The sequence below is a fragment of the Myotis davidii genome, unplaced genomic scaffold (genome assembly GCF_000327345.1).
Source record: "Myotis davidii unplaced genomic scaffold, ASM32734v1 scaffold657, whole genome shotgun sequence".
NCBI lineage: Eukaryota > Metazoa > Chordata > Mammalia > Chiroptera > Vespertilionidae > Myotis > Myotis davidii.
Genome location: NW_006287917.1, coordinates 961,555 through 983,238, shown reverse-complemented (window position 1 = coordinate 983,238; position 21,684 = coordinate 961,555). Strand labels below are relative to the sequence as shown.

General features: G+C 38.6%; 1 protein-coding gene across 1 annotated transcript in view; it reads right to left on the bottom strand.

Annotated features, from left to right (window-relative positions):
• GRM5 (glutamate receptor, metabotropic 5) overlaps positions 1-21,684 on the bottom strand; it is a 432,533-nt gene that overhangs the window by 919 nt on the left and 409,930 nt on the right. Inside the window, exons 9-10 of the mRNA XM_006759764.1 lie at positions 15,894-15,989; positions 3-117 (exon numbers count right to left, since the gene is read on the bottom strand). Of these exons, the coding sequence (XP_006759827.1) occupies positions 3-117; positions 15,894-15,989 (211 nt within the window). The remainder of the gene's footprint in view (positions 1-2; positions 118-15,893; positions 15,990-21,684) is intronic.

Genomic DNA, 21,684 nt, shown 5'->3' with positions numbered 1-21,684 from the left:
ACCGCCGTCTGGTTGGGATTCTCCTTCTTGTTGATGTGGATGGACAGGCGCTGCCACAGGTGCTGCCCGCGGCCGCTTCTCTCGTTCTGGGCCCACGTGACGGACTTGCCGTTGGAGCTGCGGAGAGAAGAAGGGAGAGGAGAGGTGACTCAGCGAGGTCCCCACGGGCTTCCCCAGGGGCGGGTGGGGAAGGGGCTTGGATGGGGAAGGACCCTTCTTGTTCCGTCAGGCGCTAAGGCATCAACGGGAGGCCGTGGAAAGAGCTCGTGGAAGTGGCATTTGCCTGCTGGTTTTGGTTTTTGCGTTCAAGTCAGCTCCCTCGTGGCTGGCCTTCTGTTGATCATTTCCACGAAAGTGGTCAAAGGGGATGTTGGTAAGGGGGAAGGGGTATTTCTGGGGATTCTGCAGTAGCACCGAGCCCACCCGGGAGTGCACCAGCTGGTTACACTGCACACTTGGAGGCCAGGGCTCGCAGTATTGTGGCTCTGCGTAGCCCAAGGGTGGCCTCTGAAAGGAAAGAACTAGGACCTCCACTCACCAACCCCGGCCTGGAGAGAAGGAGGAAGAGTCAAGTGTGACCAGGAAGTAGACAGTAGTTCCAGTTCAGTTTTTATTCTGCCAGCCATTGGTTGGTGTACTGAACTAGGGATTTCTATATGAATTCCTGACTTTGAAAATGGTTTTACTCAGTCTGTCTTATCTTCTGGAAAATAGAAATTCATATGAATTTCTAATGAATTAGAACTTTTTTACTTCATAAAAAATTTCCTCACCAATTTATTTTTAGGCTTAAAATTTGAAATAATTCTATGAGAGAGCATGTAATATGTTGCCTTTGGCACCTAGCATATTGCTTTCAAATTAGGGGCTTATGTATTATCCGACTAATGTTCTTTCTTAGGGTCTTTTTTCCCTTTCCTTTCCCAGGCAGTTCTTTTTGGTTCTACTCTGGGATCTGAAAGCTGCTCTGATGAAGACTGTATTGGTGCCTCTGTGCCTGACCGCAGAAAATGACACAATGGCCCCTGAAGCTATGTGTGGCCGGAGGATGTGGCTTGACCTTCAGGGATGGTATATGAAGAGATCCTGGTGTGATTTCTCCTCATGAAGGAACTTGAGATCTCTTTATCTAGGGGTCTGTCTGGGGGTCCAGACAGCTTGATTCTAGGTGCTGTGACCAAGAGAGAGCCTTGGGCAGTCTGTAGATAAAAGGCTCTGGCCACCGAATTTTATCATCTCAGCAAGAGGTTATTAAACCTGACTGTGCATAAGACTCATCTAGGAATTGGTCAAATATCCTAGACAGGATCCCAAGAGATTCTGATCGTCTGTATTGGGTTCCGAGGACCTATGCGTTTTACAAGTCCTCTTGCTCTCCAAAGTGAGTCTGCATCACGTGTTTTGCAAACTGAGAAACTCTATCAGGAAGCTCTCCATTCTCTCCAGGTTGTCATTGCTCCCTTGGCCTCCTGGAGGCCAAGCTAGAGGGCAATCTGCCTTTGCCAGGCAGGGGACTGAATTGTGTTTGGAGCCCACCTGCCTTGGGGTCACCCAGCTACAACCGCCATATTCACTCTGCCTGAGACACCCACTGCCTTGATCACAGACCACTGTTTCTGCAGCCTGTACAACATGCTTCCCACCTCTTTTCCACACTGCTTCCAATGTCTTCATCTATCCTTCTGCACTTTGTGGCCTTCCTTTCTCTGCCCCTTTGAACTCTCATCCCATTTAATCTACCCAGGGCATTGCACCTTGGTGTCCTTAGGAATTGGGGAATGTGAGTACCCTCCACCCCCACCTCTCTTTCTGCAAAGGGTGGATAGAGTATATCCAGGTTTGCTGGTTGTTCCGCATCCTCAGTAGCAGAAAAGGCCCTGCCAACCTCTAACTTTAGTTTCCAGGAAAGTTTCATGGTTTGTTTTTACATTGTGCATCACCCTGACCTGCCGCCTTTTATGTTTTTAGTGCATTACTTTTCTTCTTCCCAGGTGTCCACTAACTCCTGGAACATGACACAGAATAAATGGGCCAGATTATTTATGGGGGTTTGATTTGGAGGATGGTTGCCAACAACCCCTTTCTCTCCTACCAGCAGGATGAAAAACAGGCATGTTGGGAGGGACAATACGTCTTTCAGTTCTCTGAGGCCACTTTAATACAAAGCGTGGGCTAGAAACTAGAAGCGTAACTGGATTTATTCTCCAAACTTTATCCTAGGGAAGTTCTTGCTCCCAGCACAGAAAGGTTTTGATGGAACATAACTTTGGGCATTAACAGTGACAATCCTTGGGATCACGTGTCGCCATGCCCAAAAACATGACAGCAGATTAAAAGACCTTTGGATGAATGTGTGAGAAGGAAACTATCTTAACCAACCGATATGCACAAAATAATGATACCTTTCCTGCCATCCTTGCTCACAGTGCCCATGGTCATGCGGGAGAGGGTGCACCAGGCAATCAGAATAACAAAGGAAATGGACACAGGAGACACCAGAGACATGGAGTCTAAGTCTGAGCACTTCCTTTCATTTTTTGGGTAATAAAATACATTTTTCTACAAAGTAAATGGCAACTCTTACGGGAAAAAAAAAACACACCTCTAATTTATGACATTAATCTGTTTATTAGTAGAATATAGTTCCCATGAAGACAGGGACCTTATCTATCTTGTTTATTGGCACACAGATCTTCATAAGTGTCTGATGGATGAATAGGATTCTTAAGCTAACAGGGAAGTTTGTGTTGTCCTGGCAAGTGTAATGGACAAAGAATCCTAAAATCTGGGTTCTAATTCTGGATCAGCCATCCTGGATGCTTAGATAATAATAATCATCTCTTTAAGCCTTGGTAAAAATAAAAATTAAAACTTGTTTATTGGCACACAGATCTTCATAAGTGTCTGATGGATGAATAGGATTCTTAAGCTAACAGGGAAGTTTGTGTTGTCCTGGCAAGTGTAATGGACAAAGAATCCTAAAATCTGGGTTCTAATTCTGGATCAGCCATCCTGGATGCTTAGATAATAATAATAATCTCTTTAAGCCTTGGTAAAAATAAAAATAAATCTATCATTTGATGAAGGTTCTTGTGAGGATGTAGAGAAAAGAGTCTAGGAAGGAGAAGGTACCTATAGATTATTTTTTGCATTCCAGAATACTACATTTCAGAAAATACTACATTTCAGAAAATAAAAACAGTATACTCAGTGCCATTTTGAGCTCGGTTTTGAGGAACAGAGAATTCAGTGCAAAGCAAAATATATGGAAAAACCATAAAATATTTCTGGTTATTTCTCTTTAACATGACCAACTGTAACAACAAATGGAGTTTCATTGGGCTTGATCTGTGGTCTCTTTTCTCACCCTGAGCTCTGTCCTTGGATGACAGCATCTACTCCACTAAATTCCACATTATTCATATTCCACATTTTACTTCTTCCTGAAATGCTCTTTCATTGTGCTCTGTGCTCTCTGTGTTTACCTTCCTTTTTGCTTAAACTCTTCCTTTTTAGATTTTAATTTCACCTTAATTGACTTTTCTTGAGGGATGCTTTCCTGACCTACCCCTGACTAAGGTACTCAGAGTCCTGCCTTAGGTACTTAACAACTCTTTGCTATATGTTCCTCTCATTGCTGACTGGCGTGATTTGAAGGCACAAACCGAGGGTTCTTTGTTGTCTGTTATATCCTTAGTACCAGTGCATTGCCTATAATACAGTAGGTGCTCAATCATATTTTGGGGCAAATAATTGGATAAATACATTTCATTTAAAAAATCATACTGAATTGTTTTTCTGTTAGAATTAAGTTTTAAAAGTAATTCAATATTACTTAAATTCTCTTTTTGTCTTATGGATCTATTTTTTTTTTATAACTCAAGGTACTGAATAGTACTTAGTGTATACAGTTAAAAGATCTCATTAACTTAGGTATGAATACACAGATCTTGATATCTACTATGACTATCACAAAATGTTTATTCCTTTTCTGTCATTTACATATATCTGTTTTAGTGAAACTTCTCAGTAGTGAAAGCTTACAGAGGCAGTATGAGCCGTGGACTCCGAATGTGGGTCCAAGATCTGGCCCTGAGTGACATTGGGCAAATAAATCACTTCATACCTTTAAGCCTCTTTGCTTATTGGTAAAAATGGAAGAAATAAACCTCCCCTGCTCACCTCACATGATTTCTGGGTGGAACCAAAGGGTAATGCCCATGAGGGTACTTGAATAAGCAAAGCACCTCTGTCAGGGGATATTTATCAACCCTTCCACTCAATTGAGGCACAGTGTTGTTGATTATTACTTAGGCTGAGGATTTTTTTAAAGCATCAGGATTGTACATTTGTCCTAGGGGCCTGAGGTAAGGAGAAGGGAAGGGGACTTGTCCTTACCTGTCTAGAGCCCTTCACCTTACCCACTGAATATCTTCTTCATTAGAGAAGGAGGAGGAAAGAGGCACAGAGGACAGACAGGACAAACCATTTGCTACATCTGGGAAGGAGGACAAACTGGCCAAAACAACAACCAACACAAACACTGACAAAACTTCTTCCTCTTTCCAGGCACCTTTTGCCAAATACAATTGTATGTAATTAAGCTATTGTTTTATCATCTATGACAATTTTCTCTTTATTTCTGAAAAAAATAAAGCAGCATTTCAATAATGTTATTTGAGGGATAGGTTTTTACTTTGTTTATTTTTGTTTATATTTGGGGTCTGCCAAAACTTCACTTTATATCTTTATTCTCACAAGTGTACTCTCTGTCTTCTTTTCTATGTGGGACACAAATAATTTATTCATTTCAAGCCATCTCTGAATGTCAGTTCAGTGACCTCTCCCATCTCTCTATTCATTTGCCAAAACCTGCAGGAATTAGAGCATTCTGCTATGGCACACCATCGTTAGGAAGCAAATGTTAATACAGAGAGTTTAACCATCAAAAGTCTATGGAATTTAGAATTTCTGTGCTCATTTTAAAAGGCTGTTGAATGATCTGTATGGTTTTTTTCCCCCCTCAGAACTTGTTTAGGGTTTTATTAATAGCATATAAACAATTAAAATTCTCAGAGTATTTTATTTAATGGGAAAAAACCCCCGAACTCCTAAGCCCTTATTCTCTCTTTTGTTACTTGGATTATTAGTACCTTCATAAGTTGCACAGTTTCAGGGCATCAGAATAATCAAATATATCCTCTGAAAATTGCCAAATTCTCTTTATGAAACAGTTATCTTAATTACTAACCTTTCTTGTTTGTGATTTTGGGCGGAGGGATAGGCAGGAGAGAGACACAATATGATTTTGAGCTTCCTAATACAAAAAGTATCAAAAAAAAAAAAAAGCTTGTAACCTCATTAGCAAATATGACTTTGGAATGACATCAGAAAATACTAGGTCAATAAGAGAATTTCATGAATTAAGAATATTATAAACTGAAGATTTGCAATTGCAGTTCTATTTTAATCATTTTGTTAAGCTTTTAAAATCAATATATTTTGTTTTTAGTAATTTGCTTTGAATTACGAAGTATGGAAATACAGTTTTTAAAATATGCCAAACAATTTGATATTGTTGCTATTCAGACATTTTAAATTAGGTGGAAAATTTCTTTCTGAGCCTTTTCTAAAACCTCATGTCTTGGTTTTGACAATTGCACTGAGAAATACACCATAATATATAAGAATATGACAGAATCATCTATATACATTTCCCCAGGTACAGCATAAATGGATGTAAATAGCTACCTCCCTGACAAAAACAACTTAAATGGACATGACAATGTATGCATTAGAGATGTATGTATAGAGAAAAACACTTGAATAAATGGAAATGAAGTCAAGGACTAAATTACCTATTATAGACACACACACACACCCATCAATGCTACCTTATATTTGCATAGTGCTTTACAAAGCACTTTTAGAATCATTCTGATTGTCAAAGGTAGATAGGATCAAATTCTTCATCCCCCATTCAAAAATGAGAAAACTGAAGCTCATTGAGATTAGGTGATTTGCCCAAGGTTACCCAGTTAGAAAATGACAAGGGGGGACTATACTGTAACATAATTTCCAATTCCATTTTCCATGACAGAACACTGTCTATATTTGCTTTTTGAAGTGATCTCTCCTTATTCCATGCAAGAGAAGTCTCAGATACTACCTGGTGATGATATGTGTTTTTAAGTAGCTAAGTTAGTCATTTGATTTATATTTTCTATTAACCTATATCACTGTACTTCTTAATCATATACTTTGCACTCTCAAGATAGCACCCTATATTTGGCTCTTTGGATGTTAACTCTAAAAGCACAGGTTGATCGAACACCTACATTTGTCACATATAATGAATGGATGCCTTGATGATGAAGGCACTTGAAGCTTACAAACATATAAATTAATATTATATGGCAGTTTTTAGCCTTTTTTTTTCATGCTGTCATTCAATAAAAGACAACTGTCCTATACGTAGCACACATAATTCCTACTCTGAGAGTTCTCTCTCATTTTCTCTCTGACTTGTTTGAAAACCCAGGAAATGAAAATGGTATAATTGCAAGCATAACCTTAAATGTGCACTATTTTGAAAATTTTGGTGTTTCAACTAATATTGGTAACAGATGCTATGTGATAACTTCACAAATGATCTTATTCAGCAATGCTTCTTTATATAGTGACTGGGAAGTATTGATATAAGAAGCCACACTCAAAGAGGGTAAAATTGAATTCAAGAGAGAAGATACATAGAGAAGGCTAACAATATGAGTTACTCACAGTATTTTGATAGAAAGAGGCTATTTCTACCCCTCCCTACCACCTGTCAGCATCTTGAAATGAAGAAGTAGATGAGTGGGTGATAGGTGCTCAGGGTGAGGAAAGTGAAGGTGAGGGATTGTAGAACATGGGAACACTCAGTGAGTTCACTGAGTTTCTCTAGGTTGAAGCTCACAAGGGATTCCAAACTTCACAAGAGGAAGAAACCATGTCCAGCTGCAGGAATGTGGCCAGGGAATGCTGCCTGCCCGTAGGAGACAGATGGCGTCTAGGCCTTGAATAATTAGAAGATTACGGCAAAGTACAAAAAGAGAGTGCTAGGCATTGGCTTCCAGGAAGAATGTCAATGACAGAAATCAGGAATCTGCAAGGAGTTTTCCAAAGATAAGCAGTAGTCCGGTTTGAGTGTGTGGGGATGGAGCAAGAAGTTAAGGCATCAGAGGATAGAGTTTCCATTTTTCTGTCCACTATAATATTCCTCCTGGCCATCCCTGACCTACATGGATCTTCTTCCTTGTTCTTTCTTTTGTTTATTGAATAACTTAGTAATTAACCTTGGGCTCCTCCTCCTCCTCCTGCTCCTTCCTTTTCTTTCTCCTCCTCCCTCTTTCTCCTCCTTCCTCTTTTTTGGCAGCTGGTAGCCAACATACATTAAAGAAAGAAGGGGTCCTGGCCCAAGCCCTGGCAACCCAAGCAGGTCATTTCAGATGACAAATTATTAGGTTTATTAGAGGCCTTGTCTCTAGTTAGCTATTAGGTTTCTGCACTTAATATGCCAATTTCTTTGATTTTTAATTGATTTGTTGGGGTGACATTGGTTAATAAAATTTTATAGGTTTAGGTGTACAATTCTATAACACATCATCTGTATATTGTTTTCTGTGTTCATCAAGCCAAGTCTCCTTCCATCACCATTTATACCTCCATTACCCTGCCCCATCCTCTTATCTCCCTGGTAATCATCATACCGTTGTCTGAGGTTCTTTGATTTTTAATTGATTTGTTGGGGTGACATTGGTTAATAAAATTTTATAGGTTTAGGTGTACAATTCTATAACACATCATCTGTATATTGTTTTCTGTGTTCATCAAGCCAAGTCTCCTTCCATCACCATTTATACCTCCATTACCCTGCTCCACCCCCTTATCCCCCTGGTAATCATCACACCGTTGTCTGAGGTTTTGTTTGTTTGTTTGTTTGTTTTTAATCTCTTCACCTTTTTCAACTTGGGCTTGTTAGTATCTGGAATTCATAGGTGGTCTAATATGTTAGATCAGAGAGATGGTTCCAGTATTAGATACATATGTAATCTACATGCTTCATCAATAATGAATGAATACAATATAAAGAAATACTCATGGCTTCTTTTCTGTTATTCTTCAACTGTAAGAATTCTACATTGTTATTTAATATTTTACATATTTGATTTCCTTTCTTGAGCTTAACAAAACAAACCGAATGTAGGAACCATACCATAATCTTTAAATCCTCACCCCAGCTTCATCCATTGACCTTACTCATCATCTGGCCCCAGTTCTGCTTCTACTTCAGGAAAATGTTATGGCCTAATTAATATCGGTTATGTTAATAAGTCTTTAAGGCAATGAGGAACTCAGTAGATCAATACAAGTCAAATAGTGGTGTCCAGAGTAGATTTAAGAGCTTGTTTTCATAGTGCAGGGTTACAGTTTTAAGATACTAAAAGGTATGACAAAAAAAGAGGATGGAAAGAAATATACTGATACCAAGAACTATTGTGAAAAGAAAATATATTTGTTCTTGTCTGTTAGAGTTTTCTTGTTAGTATTCAAAGAATTCAGAGAAAAGGTTGTTGGGGAAGAAGCTTAAAGGAAGGATTTGCAAATAAAGTGGACTTAATGAGGTGTAAAGCCTGGGGAATCTTGAAATAACATGGATAAGCAAAACCCAGTTAGCATATGATTGTACATGTGGCAAAATAAATAAATAAATAAATAAATAAATAAATAAATAAATAAATAAATAAATAGAAGGTAATTCCATGTGTTTAATCTCATGAAACCCTTGCAGCAACCCTATGAGGTGAACTTTCCCTCTCTTCTGAGTAGATGGGAGGGAGCAGTGGCTGCAAACTTCCATGATAATTCCTCCAGAGCATATCTCTTACTGGGCGGTTAGTACCTAATAAGATCCTTGTTTGGAAGAGAACCACCGGACCCCATGTTCACTTCTCTTTGGTTTAACAGCAACAGGAGGCCTTTTCAAAATGTTACATGTCCATTCAGAGTAACTAATGGTAAAGTATAGCTGCTACGTCCCCTAAGTCCTCATAAAGAGGCATTTGTTGGATCATTACAGAGGTTTCTTTCTCAAATTAAGCTATTTCTTATGATCCATAATTCAGTAACCTGGACTCAAATCTCAAAACTAAACTACTCCTCATACTGAGATTTAAGTTCTAGGCTTTTTAAGGTTCTTCACCTAAGATTAGAGGTTTTTTTTTCCTTTTCCCCCCAAACAGGAAATGATCCCACCTCCCTCAACCTTCCCTTCTCTCCCCCCTGAGCAATCATATAAAACCCAGATTAAAATTGAGTAAAGAGAAAACAAAAGAAGACACTGCTGTTTTGCGCCTGTGGGCTGGTATAGGCAGGACGACTTGCTGAAGGAATCCAGCTTGATTTAACCTTGAATAAAACATAGGGTTGGGATTGATGACAACGGAGAGGGAGTTTGGGGAAGGTAATAGCTCCCATTTGAATAGAACTGTACACTCCACAAGGCGTTTCACTTATCTTATTATATTTGACCTCACAACAGTTGTCTGACAGAGCACTTATAAGGTGGTAATTTTAATTACTTCTTTAACAATCTGTTTCTGCCCTGAACCTAGAACACTCCAAGGGTAGTGACTACTGCCTCTCCTGTGCTTATTATGGTGCCTGGTGTGGAGTAGTTGGGCTGGGAATGTTTGGGAAATGAACTAAATCCCATCACCTTGAATGCTTGTTATAAACAGGTATTATTAACGTGTACTATAGATGTAAATACTGAGGCTATGGAAGTTAACTAAGTTGCCCAAGTCAAATAAAGGCAGAGCAGTGCCTCAAATCTGACCTTAAACCCAGAGTCATTGCCACCATGCAATACTGTCTCTGTGCTAAGTGCCCAGATGCACACACAAACTAAGGGGCAATAAGACATACCCTTGTGGAGTGTCCAGGAAAACAACACCCAAGTTTGTGTCCATTAAATAACCAAATAATAAATTTGAAAACTCTCTACCAACTGACCTGAATAACGCAGAGATAAATCCCAAAGGACTGTAGAATATGAGAATCACAGGATTTTTATAATGGTTGCTGAAAAAGATGATTTGTTTAGACAAAAGACTTCTTTTGGTCTTAGTTAAAGCATCTCTCTTTGATGTCAGAATTTTCACTAAACCACTCTACTGTTTTATTTAATATTCCTGATCTTCATTTTCCTTATCTGTACCATGGAAATAAAAAAATACCTTGCTTATAATGTTCTTGGGAGAATGCATATAATATATGAAGGGACTATCACAGCATCTAAGTTATAGTATTATTGTAATTATTATTTATTTTAGAATATCTCTAAATATAAGTTAAATATAAGTTAATATAAGTTAAATATAAGTTAATTTGAAATTGACTTTGGGAGGGAATAAAGAGAAGTCTACTGCAGGGGTCCTAATCTATTGCTAAGCAACTAATTCGGGCTCAATTGTTCTAGAAAGGCAGAATCTTTCTTTTTTGTGGATTCTGAATTTTATATAACTGTGTGCATAGCCCTAATCTAAGCACTCAGTTCAGGTTTATTACTTAGTTTCTTTGTCTCTTAATTCTATTTGCACTGGCAGAAGTTATAGAAATGATATCAAATAAGGAGTTATTCTGACACATTATCCTGTGGGAGAGAGCTTCTATATTATATTGAGATGATCAATTTTTCTGACTCAGTTCCCAAATCGACTACAGATTTTCAAGGGCATTAGTCATGTCTTGGTCACTCTTTTATCTCCATAGTCTTGAAAGTGCTTGACTCATAGTATGCACTTCATAAATGAACATTAAATGAAGAAAGTAATAATGGAATGAAAGAAAGGCAAAACAGTCCTAACATAGACATTACATTTTGGGGTTACTTTTCAAATCTGAGTTTCAACTAATTCAATAATAACTATCATGACATTACTCTTACCAGGTTCTCTAAGGATTTATTAAACATTTATACCCACTAAAATTAGATGCTGCATCTACTAGGTGAAAATCAGTTACTCAACTGATTGGGGGTTAATAGTTTACATAACTGATATTATGACACAGCAATAATAAAAATAACTTGGTACCGCCCTCCTCTCTTCCATCACTGGTGGGGGATTGTAGATCTATCACCTTCATTTGACTAAGGGAGCTCTTTCTCAAAGAGAGACCAGGAGGCTCAGAATGTCTGTGACTCTCCTACTGGGGTCCAACATGAGCATGTCACTCACAGACTCCATCAAATACCCATGCTGAGACAGGAGATAAGAACATTCATTGAGGTTTTAGCCATTCCTGATGGTGGACCTCACGGTATGAACGCACACAGTGACAGGGTTTAGAGAATTTTCGGTTCATACAGCACCCCCCTGTTTAGGACTCTTGTTCACTTCTCCTGCATTCAGGAGGACTCTGCTCGGAAATACACTTAGACTGGGGGTCCTTTTTCTCTGAATTTTCTCCAGCACTTGTCATTTGTTGATTTGTTGATGATAGCCATTCTGACAAGTGTGAGGTGGTAACTCGTTGTTTTGATTTGCATCTCTCGGATGATTAGTGACTTTGAGCATGTTTTCATGTGTCTCTTGGCTTTCTGAATGTCCTCTTTCGAAAAGTGTCTATTTAGGGCCTTTGCCCATTTTTTGATTGGATTGTTTATCTTCCTTTTGTTAAGTTGTATGAGTTCCTGTAAATGTTGGAGATTAAACCCTTATCGGAAATAACATTGGCAAATATGTTCTCCCTGCAGTCGGCTTTTTTGTTGTTTTGTTGATGGTTTCTTTTGTTGTGCAGAAGCTTTTTATTTTGATGTAGTCCCATTTGTTTATTTTCTCCTTAATCTCTATTGCCTTAGGAGCTGTATCTGTGAAGATATTGCTATGACATATGTTGATATTTTGTAGCCCTTTTCATTATTTTATTGTGTATTTTGATGAATAGAAGTTAGTAATATTTTCCTTTATGGTTTGAGCTTTTTCTGTTTTAAATTCTTACATCATGAGATCACAGAGGAGAAGTTCTCCTATAATTTATTTGAGGAGTTCTACAAGCTTTGTTTTTCCACATTTAAATCTCATCATCCATTTGGAATTTATTTGATAAAGAAATGTTTTTACCAGGTCCAAATGAGCATCTTTTCTCAACTGAAAACTCCGTTGCATATCGAGTACCAACAGCAGTGTCTGTTTCTATGCTTTATTGTCAGTTGCATTGGTTTACTTGCCAAACCTTTTGTCAATACCATATTGATTCAATTATTATAATTAGCCTTAATTGTTTTCAATTTTCAATTGAGGGGTTATTTTAAAGCAAATAGGCGAACCTGGTGAAAGGAAGGGAGAAAGAGAGTGAGGAGGAAGTGTGGGAAAGAGAGGCTTTGTAATGACTTCCATGTGAGGACAGCCTGGGACCCCTTTCTCCAACCTCATCTCCTTCCATCCTTTCTTTCACTTTATGGTTGGAACACATCATAATTCCCCAACTTGTACACTATTTCAAGCCTCTGGGGTCTTACTTGGACTGCTCTGTGTCCATGTAGAGTTCTTTTTCCCTCGTTTTGGTATGGATTCAAAACCCTCTGCCTTTCTCCTTTCCTTCTTCTAGGGAAAAAGAAGAGAGGAGAAGAGCCCTGACTGGTTTGGCTAGGTGGATAGAATGTTGGTTCAGTGGATAGAGCGTTGGCCTGTGGACTGAAGGGTCCCAGGTTCGATTCTGGTCATAGGGCATGGAGAAGGGAGAGGAGGAGAAGTGAGAGGAGGAGAAGGAAGAAGAGGAGAAGGGAGAGGAGAATCCTGTGTCCTTAACTAAGATGTCAGTCTGCTTCCCATAATTCTATGTTCTAAATATATTTTTTAAAATCTGGTTCAGAGAAAAAAAGACTACAAATAGATGACTAGGTAAGTAGCTTTTCTTATTTCATCAGTTCATAAGGGCTCTGGGCAACTTTTAAGAGAGTGAATTTTTTTTTTTTTTAAGTCAAACAAGCCCTGACCTCAGCGAACGTACCTCAATCAGATTGAGGACGTTTTAAGCAAAGGCCAGCTTAGGAGTACCCTAATTAAGTTAATAACAATGTACCTACCTATATAGTTTAAATTTAAAAAATTTGGCTCTTTCTGTGGTTGTTTGAACTTCCTTAGCCCCTCCATGGGACTGGTTGTTCAGTAATGGTTGCAGAACCAGTCCAGTCATTTTCAAAGTAAATATGATAATGACCATGACTCTGGGAAGCAAATGGGGGGAGTGAATGAGAAAGATGGCCATATAGGCTGATGCTAAAAGTCTCATACAGTTATCTTATTTCCATGTCTATTTAATGTCACAGTAAATAAATTGGGGTTGACAACTCTAACCTCTTATTAGAAATGGTTTACATTGTAGTTGCCTCTTCTATGATATGTCTTCTCTTAATATTCAATTTTAAACTTACTTCTCCTGGAAAAATGTCATTGTGTGTGTGTGTGTGTGTGTATTTATATGAACAAATATAAAGTTGGAAAAAAAGGATTTAAAGGTCTTAGAAATTTTGGCCTCTCCTTTGTCTGTCTCCAGGCCTTCTGTTCTCCCTAACGGAAAGTTCTCTTAGAGCACCGAGGGGCTCCCTTCCTCTCCCGCACATTCTTTCTCTCTCTGTGTCAGCTTTTATTTAATGCTAAACAAGTGGAAAGGAAGAAAAGGTAGGAAGAGAAAACCATTTGTTCCCAATTAACTATGCTTATCTGAAGGGCAGAGAGGGTTACTCCAACAGAACTGTCTTTCCAACAGCATGCTCTGTGTGCCCCTGCACCACCAGGACATACCAGTGTAGTAAGCCTTGCCATTACTCTGGCTATATCCAAACAAGTGAGGAAACAAAAGCTATGTGGTGTCAACACATTGAGTGCCTACCTCTGTAGATCTAGATCTCACCCAAGGAAGTTTGGTCTGTGTGCTCTGGGGTCCTCTTACCCTATGTGTCCCACTGTCTCTAGTCCATTCTCAATGAAGGCAGCCTTGAGCAAATCTAATTGCTGAACTGATCAGATCTGAGAGGTCTAAGCATTGACCAAATACTCCCAAGAACACTGCAGGACAGAATTGGGACTTAATGTTTGGCGTGAATAGCTCTATGTCCTCTTTAGATGAATGGAGTGCTCCTAAATGTCAGTAGAAACTGGCTAAGACAGAATGACCTAGGAAACATGTAACACTACAGATTTCTAGGTTATATTGTCCAAGATTTTGCATTAGTATGTTTGATAGGCAGCTAAGTTTGCTAGGTTTGGAAACTCCAGTCCTACACTCTGGACAGAGCCCTGTGCTCATTTGATACAGTCTTTTGGCCAGTGAACTTGGGTGCTGTTTGATTTTCAAAGACAGGAATTAGGACACTTTATCATATCTTGATGGAAGGAAACCAGCAGTCCCAGTAGTAGTCTCTTGAGTTACTCCCACAAAATAATCTATTGAGGCTTATCTTCCAGATATACTGAGGTAAAAAAAAATAGTTGTAGAAAGGAACCATAGGCATAAGGCCATCAGATAAACCAGTGTGCACACATATGTACACACACTCTCATTGCCTTGCCTCCAGGAGCCAAGGACAAAGGTGGCCAAGCTCTTAGCCAGAGCTGCACAAATGACTGCTCAGTATGCTGCCCATTTCCAGGCGCCATTTTCACGCGCTGCAATGTGAATGGTCCCCCAGAAGTTGTGCAATGCAGTGGTCCTTGGAGAAAATTAGAAATTATTTTGAAAACCTGAAGGAGCCCCTACTAGAAAGCAAATGCAACATTTGGGGTAAAGGGTCAACAGGATAAGTTCTTGCTATACAGCTGGCTCTCAAGCTCTGCTCTCAGCACATGCACACACAGGTATATACTCTGCTTTCTGCCCTTCCCTTTCCTTTAATCCAGGGTGATTTCCAAGAGCTTCCCTTCCACTCCTCACAAGTGGATTGGGAAGTGCCACAACAAATTAGAGGTGGAGAGTACGTTCATGGTGAGTGATTTCCCAACTTCTAGGCTCCTCCAGCATTTTGGAACTGTTTAATGCCAATCTTGACGGTCTTTATCTCCAGAACCCCTTTCCTGAAACCCAGTCGCATGCAATAAAGCACGTTTATTTCATGCAACACAGCTTAGTCGATGCTTCTAATTACAAATACCCCAGTTTACTGGGCACAGCTCAGTGGGGAGTGCCTGGTATGAAGGAACATGCATAGCGCAGCAACAGGGAGTGTTTGCCACCAAACACAGAAAAGTAAAGGAGATGCAAAGCTACGGTAGCTAGAGGAGGACCAGCTTTCCTGATTTCAGTTCACGAAAAGACTCTTGCCTCCATAGTTCACTAGTTTGGCATGGCATTTGCCCTTCTCTGTGAGTTGATGTTGTTATGTTCAATAGAAGTCAGATTAATTCCCAGGCTTGTCTGGGATTAGGAGCTGGCATCTTCCCTCCATTGTAGTTCTTCTCTCAAAACCAGTGTTAGGCTTTTGCATTTGTTTTCCTAAGTAATTGGATAATCCCGAAATGTGAATTTCCTCCAACCTCTTCCACTTTGCAAACTCCAGAAGCAATTAACCAATACATTAAGATCCGTGGGAGAACTGTGAGGTAAGGCTTCAGACATGCAAAGCGCGCAGCCCTGGGAAACAGCAGCAGCTGGGACAGGAGGCTCCCATCACTTCACATGAAGATGGTATGGGTTTTGCAAATCAAACACACACAGAAAACCAGCCATGGCCCAGGTTGGACACACTGTATGCGGTGCACAGTTGAGTGAGGACCCAGACCAGGGAGCCACCTGTTCCTCTAGCTTGCACACATGTAGCTCACACCACCTCAGGCCACTCACAGTTTGCTTACCTGCTCATTGTTGCTCTCCCACCATTCCCCATACTCCCTTTGGGGGTGAAACACTCTATTTCCGACTTGTGCTGGGCCAGTCTCCTGTCTTTGTACCTGGTATGCATGAACAAGGACAGGAGCAAACAGAGAGATGTGATTGTATGCTTAACTGGCCAGGCTGAGGAAGAGCTGTGGCTGCAGAGGGTCGCCCCATGCCAAAACAGGGCCTCCTGCTTTTCACTTCGATGGCTGCCCTGTGATACTTAATAGATGATTGTGATGGTATATGCATAAGACTGGAGACCATTCTGTTATTTCTTAGTTAAAGCACATGTGATCTACCCTTATACATTATTTATTAATCCGTGAGTTTATCAGATTTAATAGTCAACGGTAAAAGCAATACAATCCCTGGCATCAAGAAAAAGATGAAGATAAGTACATTAGTGCTTATTTGGTGTTTACCATGGGCTAGACAGGTAGAATGTTACTTAAATTTAAGTAACATCATTTACGTTGAATTCTGGAAACAACCCTGTGGCAAAGGCCCTGTTGTTATTACTAGTATATCCATTTTTTTTTTTCTGAAGAAGAAACCTAAGATTGTAAGGATTAAATAAATTGATCAAGGATTTTGAACACAAGCGGTCTAAGTTTTGAACCCACATTTTTAGCGATTATAATGTGTTGCCTTCAATTTCAGTCTTTTAAAAAATGTATTCTTGTCATTAAAAAAACCTTCATTAAGTGGTACTATGCCTGAACATTATGTACAGGAATGGGCAAAAGTAGGTTAAATTACCAGCCATCATTACCTAAAAGATAAGCCTTAAGTAAGGATACAAAATAATATTAATAATAATAAGGAGAAGACAAATAATACAAATAAATAATACAATTATGAACAAAATAATAATATGAGAATAAACTCTGTTTCATCTACTCACAACTGTAAACCTACTTTTTGCCCCCCCCTTCCCCTTCCTGTATATTAGAGACTGGTGATGCCAAAAAAGAAAATAAATTCCTTTGATGTGAGAGGTTTCTATGACCATTAGGCTGAAGTTTGAGAGTCAGTATTGAATTGCTTAATTGTGCAGGGTGGCTCAGACAGCTTTTGCATCCGAATTGGCAATTCCCCAGACCTGGAAGGTACCAGATGTTTCATCTAAAACAAGCTATGTGATTTTCAACATCAGTGTGCTCCATGGTTCATCAAAATGAGCTTTATATTTAAATGTCAGTTTTCGAAGCCAACATACTTCACAGAATAATCTCTGTTTTACTTATCATTTAAGCCTGTGGGGTAAAGAGGCACTGGTGTATCCAGTTGCCTAATGAGGTAACTGAGACTTATTTAACTGACTTGACAACATCACAAGCCTTGTCAGTAGAAAATAACTGCCAGTAGAGATTGCACACAAGGATCTTCAGTGGCACCAGGATCTTCAGTGTCATGCCGAAGGGAAAGAAGATCCTCAATTCTTAACACTACCCTACATAGTAGGTGCTTTTATCCTCATTCCAAAGAGACAGGCATTGAGGATCAGTGTCAATCGCCCAATCTCACATCGCGTGGGAAACCTAAAATTAGAAATTGGACCTCTCTGATTCCAGAGCTCCTCCTATTTCCATTAAACTTCTCTCCAAGTAACAATGTCAGTAACTTTAGAAACAAAACTATGAAGGCTTGTTATTTACCTTTTATCTCCTTGGCCCCATTTGCAAATGAATGGTACAGTTAACAAGACAGCCAGTGGAGAATCTAGTATAAGACTTTAAATTTTGTTTCTTCCTTTAGGTTCCTACAGATGTACTATATATATTTAGTTTATATCATTGAAATCATTTACTTAATACTCCATGTGCAAGGCACTGTGATAAGGGCTCATGGGTAACTCTATGCCATTGGTAAGCTCACAATCAAGTGTAGGAGGATGAAATGAAAACATATCATTTCCAAACAATGTGAGAAGTTTTATTATAGGAGCATGCAAAAAATATCTGCCTAACCCATAGTAGAATGGCAAAAAATAATAATAAAAAAAATGTTAGTGAGATATGATGCCTAAGATAAATCTTGAAAGATGAGTGGGAACAGTGTGAAAAGATGAGTAGGCAAGCAGAAGAAAAATCAAGAGCAACCACATGGAGAGGCTTAGCAACATGGGGTATATAGGGAAACAGTGTTTAGTATTTTTATGGTAATCAAGCATATAATAAGTCAAAGTAAAATGGGCTGGAGAGGCATATAAAACATATAGCTTATGGATGAATTTTCCTGGAGATGAAGAGATTCCACTGTGATATTTAAGCTAAGAAAAAAATATGGTTGGAATTGACATTTAGATAAAGTAGTATGGACTCAAGGGAACAAAACTACAAATAGACTCATACTATTGCAATAGTCCATGTGAGAGATGATTAATGCCTTAGGGTAGTGATGGGTGAAAAGTAGGGTACAGTTTCAAAAATATGTCGTAGGTAAAATGAGTAGGATCTATTAGATGATGAGTCTAAGAGAGATATGTGGAATGCTACTCCAGTTACTGCCTTGAGTGGTGTACTTACCTAAGTTAAGAAAATACAGAAGGAATATATTTGGGGTAGAAAGAAGCTTAATTTTGGAATATTGAGTTTGAGATGCTGGCGGGATATCCAAGTGGACATATTCAGTAGACACATGGCTATAAGAATCTGGATGTTAGTGGCCATTATACACTGGGGAGACATCAGCATACAGATGGTTGCAAATACCATGAGAATGCTCAGTGTTCATAGAGAGTATGCAGAATATAGAGTCAGGCTTGTTCACCCTACCTGTTCAAAAACTTTTATAAGACTGTTAATGTAAGCATTTTCTCAAAATATTTACTGAGTACCTATCAAAAGCCAGATACTGAATTCAGGGTTTTTGAATCTGCTATTTTTTTTTACAGCCTCCAAATGTCTAGATTTGTGCTCCATATAGTGTTGACACTTTGATTTCTGCACCATAACCTTGGCATGAAGAACTGTCATAAAAGTTTTAATAAATTTAAGAATGATTTGTTCTGAAATTAGCTTTAGCTACCTTCCTGGAAGATTTTTTTGTTGTTGTGCCTTTCATACCTCCTTTATCCAGGGGATCCTAGTTCATTTTTGTCCATTCTACAGGAGCCCATGTTCATCTGGTGAATTTAAAAAATGTGGGGGTAAGAATCCGGATTGGATCGAAAATGTAATTTCTCCATAATGATTCAAATAAAAAATTCCATTTCTTCACTCCCATTTCTCCTTCCCTACCAATATCTGGTAAACATTGGATTACTGAAATTTCTATATAGGCTATGTGGTCCAGAATGGATAAGTGAGTCCAAAATGAGATGAAAGATGAATAATAATGTATATATTAGCTGAAATAGCAGAAATTGGGGAGATGATACCTGAAGCTGGAAGGAAAGGAGAAGACTTTGGTTTTAGTTAAATAGAAGACAGTAAATGTAGTGTTTAGTGAAGAGTTGAAGATGAAGGAAGGTCTGTATGGTCAAGCAAAGATTACATACAGATTCTTCAAATGGTTTGAAGGGAAAATCCAGTGAATGAAACAAAGAACAATGGGTGTAAGTGGAAGTTCCCAACATGATACTATTTCTGAGATGCTGGGAAGATTCCATTGGTGAATTCTCTCACTTTCCCTTAATGTCAAGAACGAAGATTTTTCTATCCTCCCTGAGTGAGGAGTCTAATGATGTAAATGTTGTTTGAGTAGATATACTATGACCTATTTAGGTGAATTTTTCTGATAGATATTGCAGACTCTCTGAGAACACGATTAGAAATATGTAGAGGAAGACAGATGGTGATGCTACTTTGGGTAGGAAGCTTACGGAATAAACAAAATATATGGAGAAAATGATTGGCAGGGGGTGATACACGGAAGCCATGAAGTTCACATAAAAAATAATCATTTTAAAAAAAGCATTTGCCCCTCCATCACATGGCCACATTCTTCATAACAAGCTGTCTCATCTTTACCTTCAGGAGATAGGCTTCGATAAGACTAAGATGGTAATTATAACCCCATTTTGCTTATCATTTTCAGCCAATGATCATGAGAGAGAGGGTCTTCTAGTGGTTTCTAAGAACATTTTATTTTTTAGGTCTTAGCTGGAAAACACGATCCCTTTTTGCTATGGACAGTTGCCTGGATGTGCTACCCGACAATGCTACAACCATGTTGCAGGCATGAGAGAAGCTAATCCAACATTCAAAAAAAATGAGAAATTAATAAAAGGTTGGTTCTGGACAATGTTTCTGAACCACTGAATTAGCCTTTTTAACCTTAGAACTTCTTTTTATATGATATTAATTCCCTTATAATGTAAGCCACTTTGAATTAGGTTTCAGGTTCTCTGATGCCAAAATCTTCCTACCTCCTACTTTGCTTTCATTACTTTTTCTATCAAGGATGAGTCTAAAAATTTCTAAGATTATATATAGCATTTATTTAGGTTTAGATAGTTATAAGTTGTGTGTGTGTGTGTGTGTGTGTGTGTGTGTGTATTTATGAAGACCCTAAAGAAGAAACTTATTGACAAAGAATTTAGTCTTACCTAATTTAGTGGCTTTATTTTTTAAAGTGTTGTTCCTTTTTATATATACTATTAGGATCTTCATAGAATTGGATTTGTATAGGAAAAAAATGGGGTAGATAGCCTGGGTACAAAAAAAATCCCTATTTAGAGAATGCCTAAACAATTGACCCACATGATACAAACACCACTGTTCACTTATTGGAAGCTATGATAATTATAGTCATAACCAGTGCCATATTGTGAATTATAAGAAAAAAATATATTTGGTTAGTCTGATGCCCTTGGCTCCTGGCTCACAGTGTGTGTGTGTGTGTGTGTGTGTTTATGAAGACCCTAAAGAAGAAACTTAGTGACAATTTAGTCTTACCTAATTTAGTGGCTTTATTTTTTAAAGTATTGTTCCTTTTTATACATACTATTAGGATCTTCATATCATTGGATTTGTATAGGAAAAAAGTGGGTAGATAGCCTGGGTAAAAAATAAAAATCCCTATTTTGAGAATGCCTAAACAATTGACCCACATGATACAAACATCACTGTTCACTTATTGGAAGCTATGATCATTATAATCATAACCAGTGCTGTGTGTGTGTGTGTGTGTGTGTGTGTATTTATGAAGACCCTAAAGAAGAAACTTATTGACAAAGAATTTAGTCTTACCTAATTTAGTGGCTTTATTTTTTAAAGTGTTGTTCCTTTTTATATATACTATTAGGATCTTCATATCATTGGATTTGTATAGGAAAAAAGTGGGTAGATAGCCTGGGTAAAAAATAAAAATCCCTATTTTGAGAATGCCTAAACAATTGACCCACATGATACAAACATCACTGTTCACTTATTGGAAGCTATGATCATTATAATCATAACCAGTGCCATATTGTGAATTATAAGGAAAAAATATATTTGGTCAGTCTGATGCCCTTGGCTCCTGGCTCACCGTTTCCAAAATGCCTTGTAATTTCCCAAGTGTTGAGCATGAGAAAGGTGTCTTCTGGGTTGGTGAACGCATAGAAATGCTGTTGAGGGTACATGGAGAAGGCATGGAAGCTCCATGCCCTTTCCCCGCACCTTGCCCTATGCATCTCTTTCATAGGGCTGTTCCTGAGTTATGTCCTTTCATAATAAACTGGTGATCTAGAACTAAAATAATTCTCAGAGTTTAGGTGAACCACTCTAGCAAAGTAATCAAAATGGATGGAAGGGGGTTTGGAGAGGAAGCGGGGAAGGG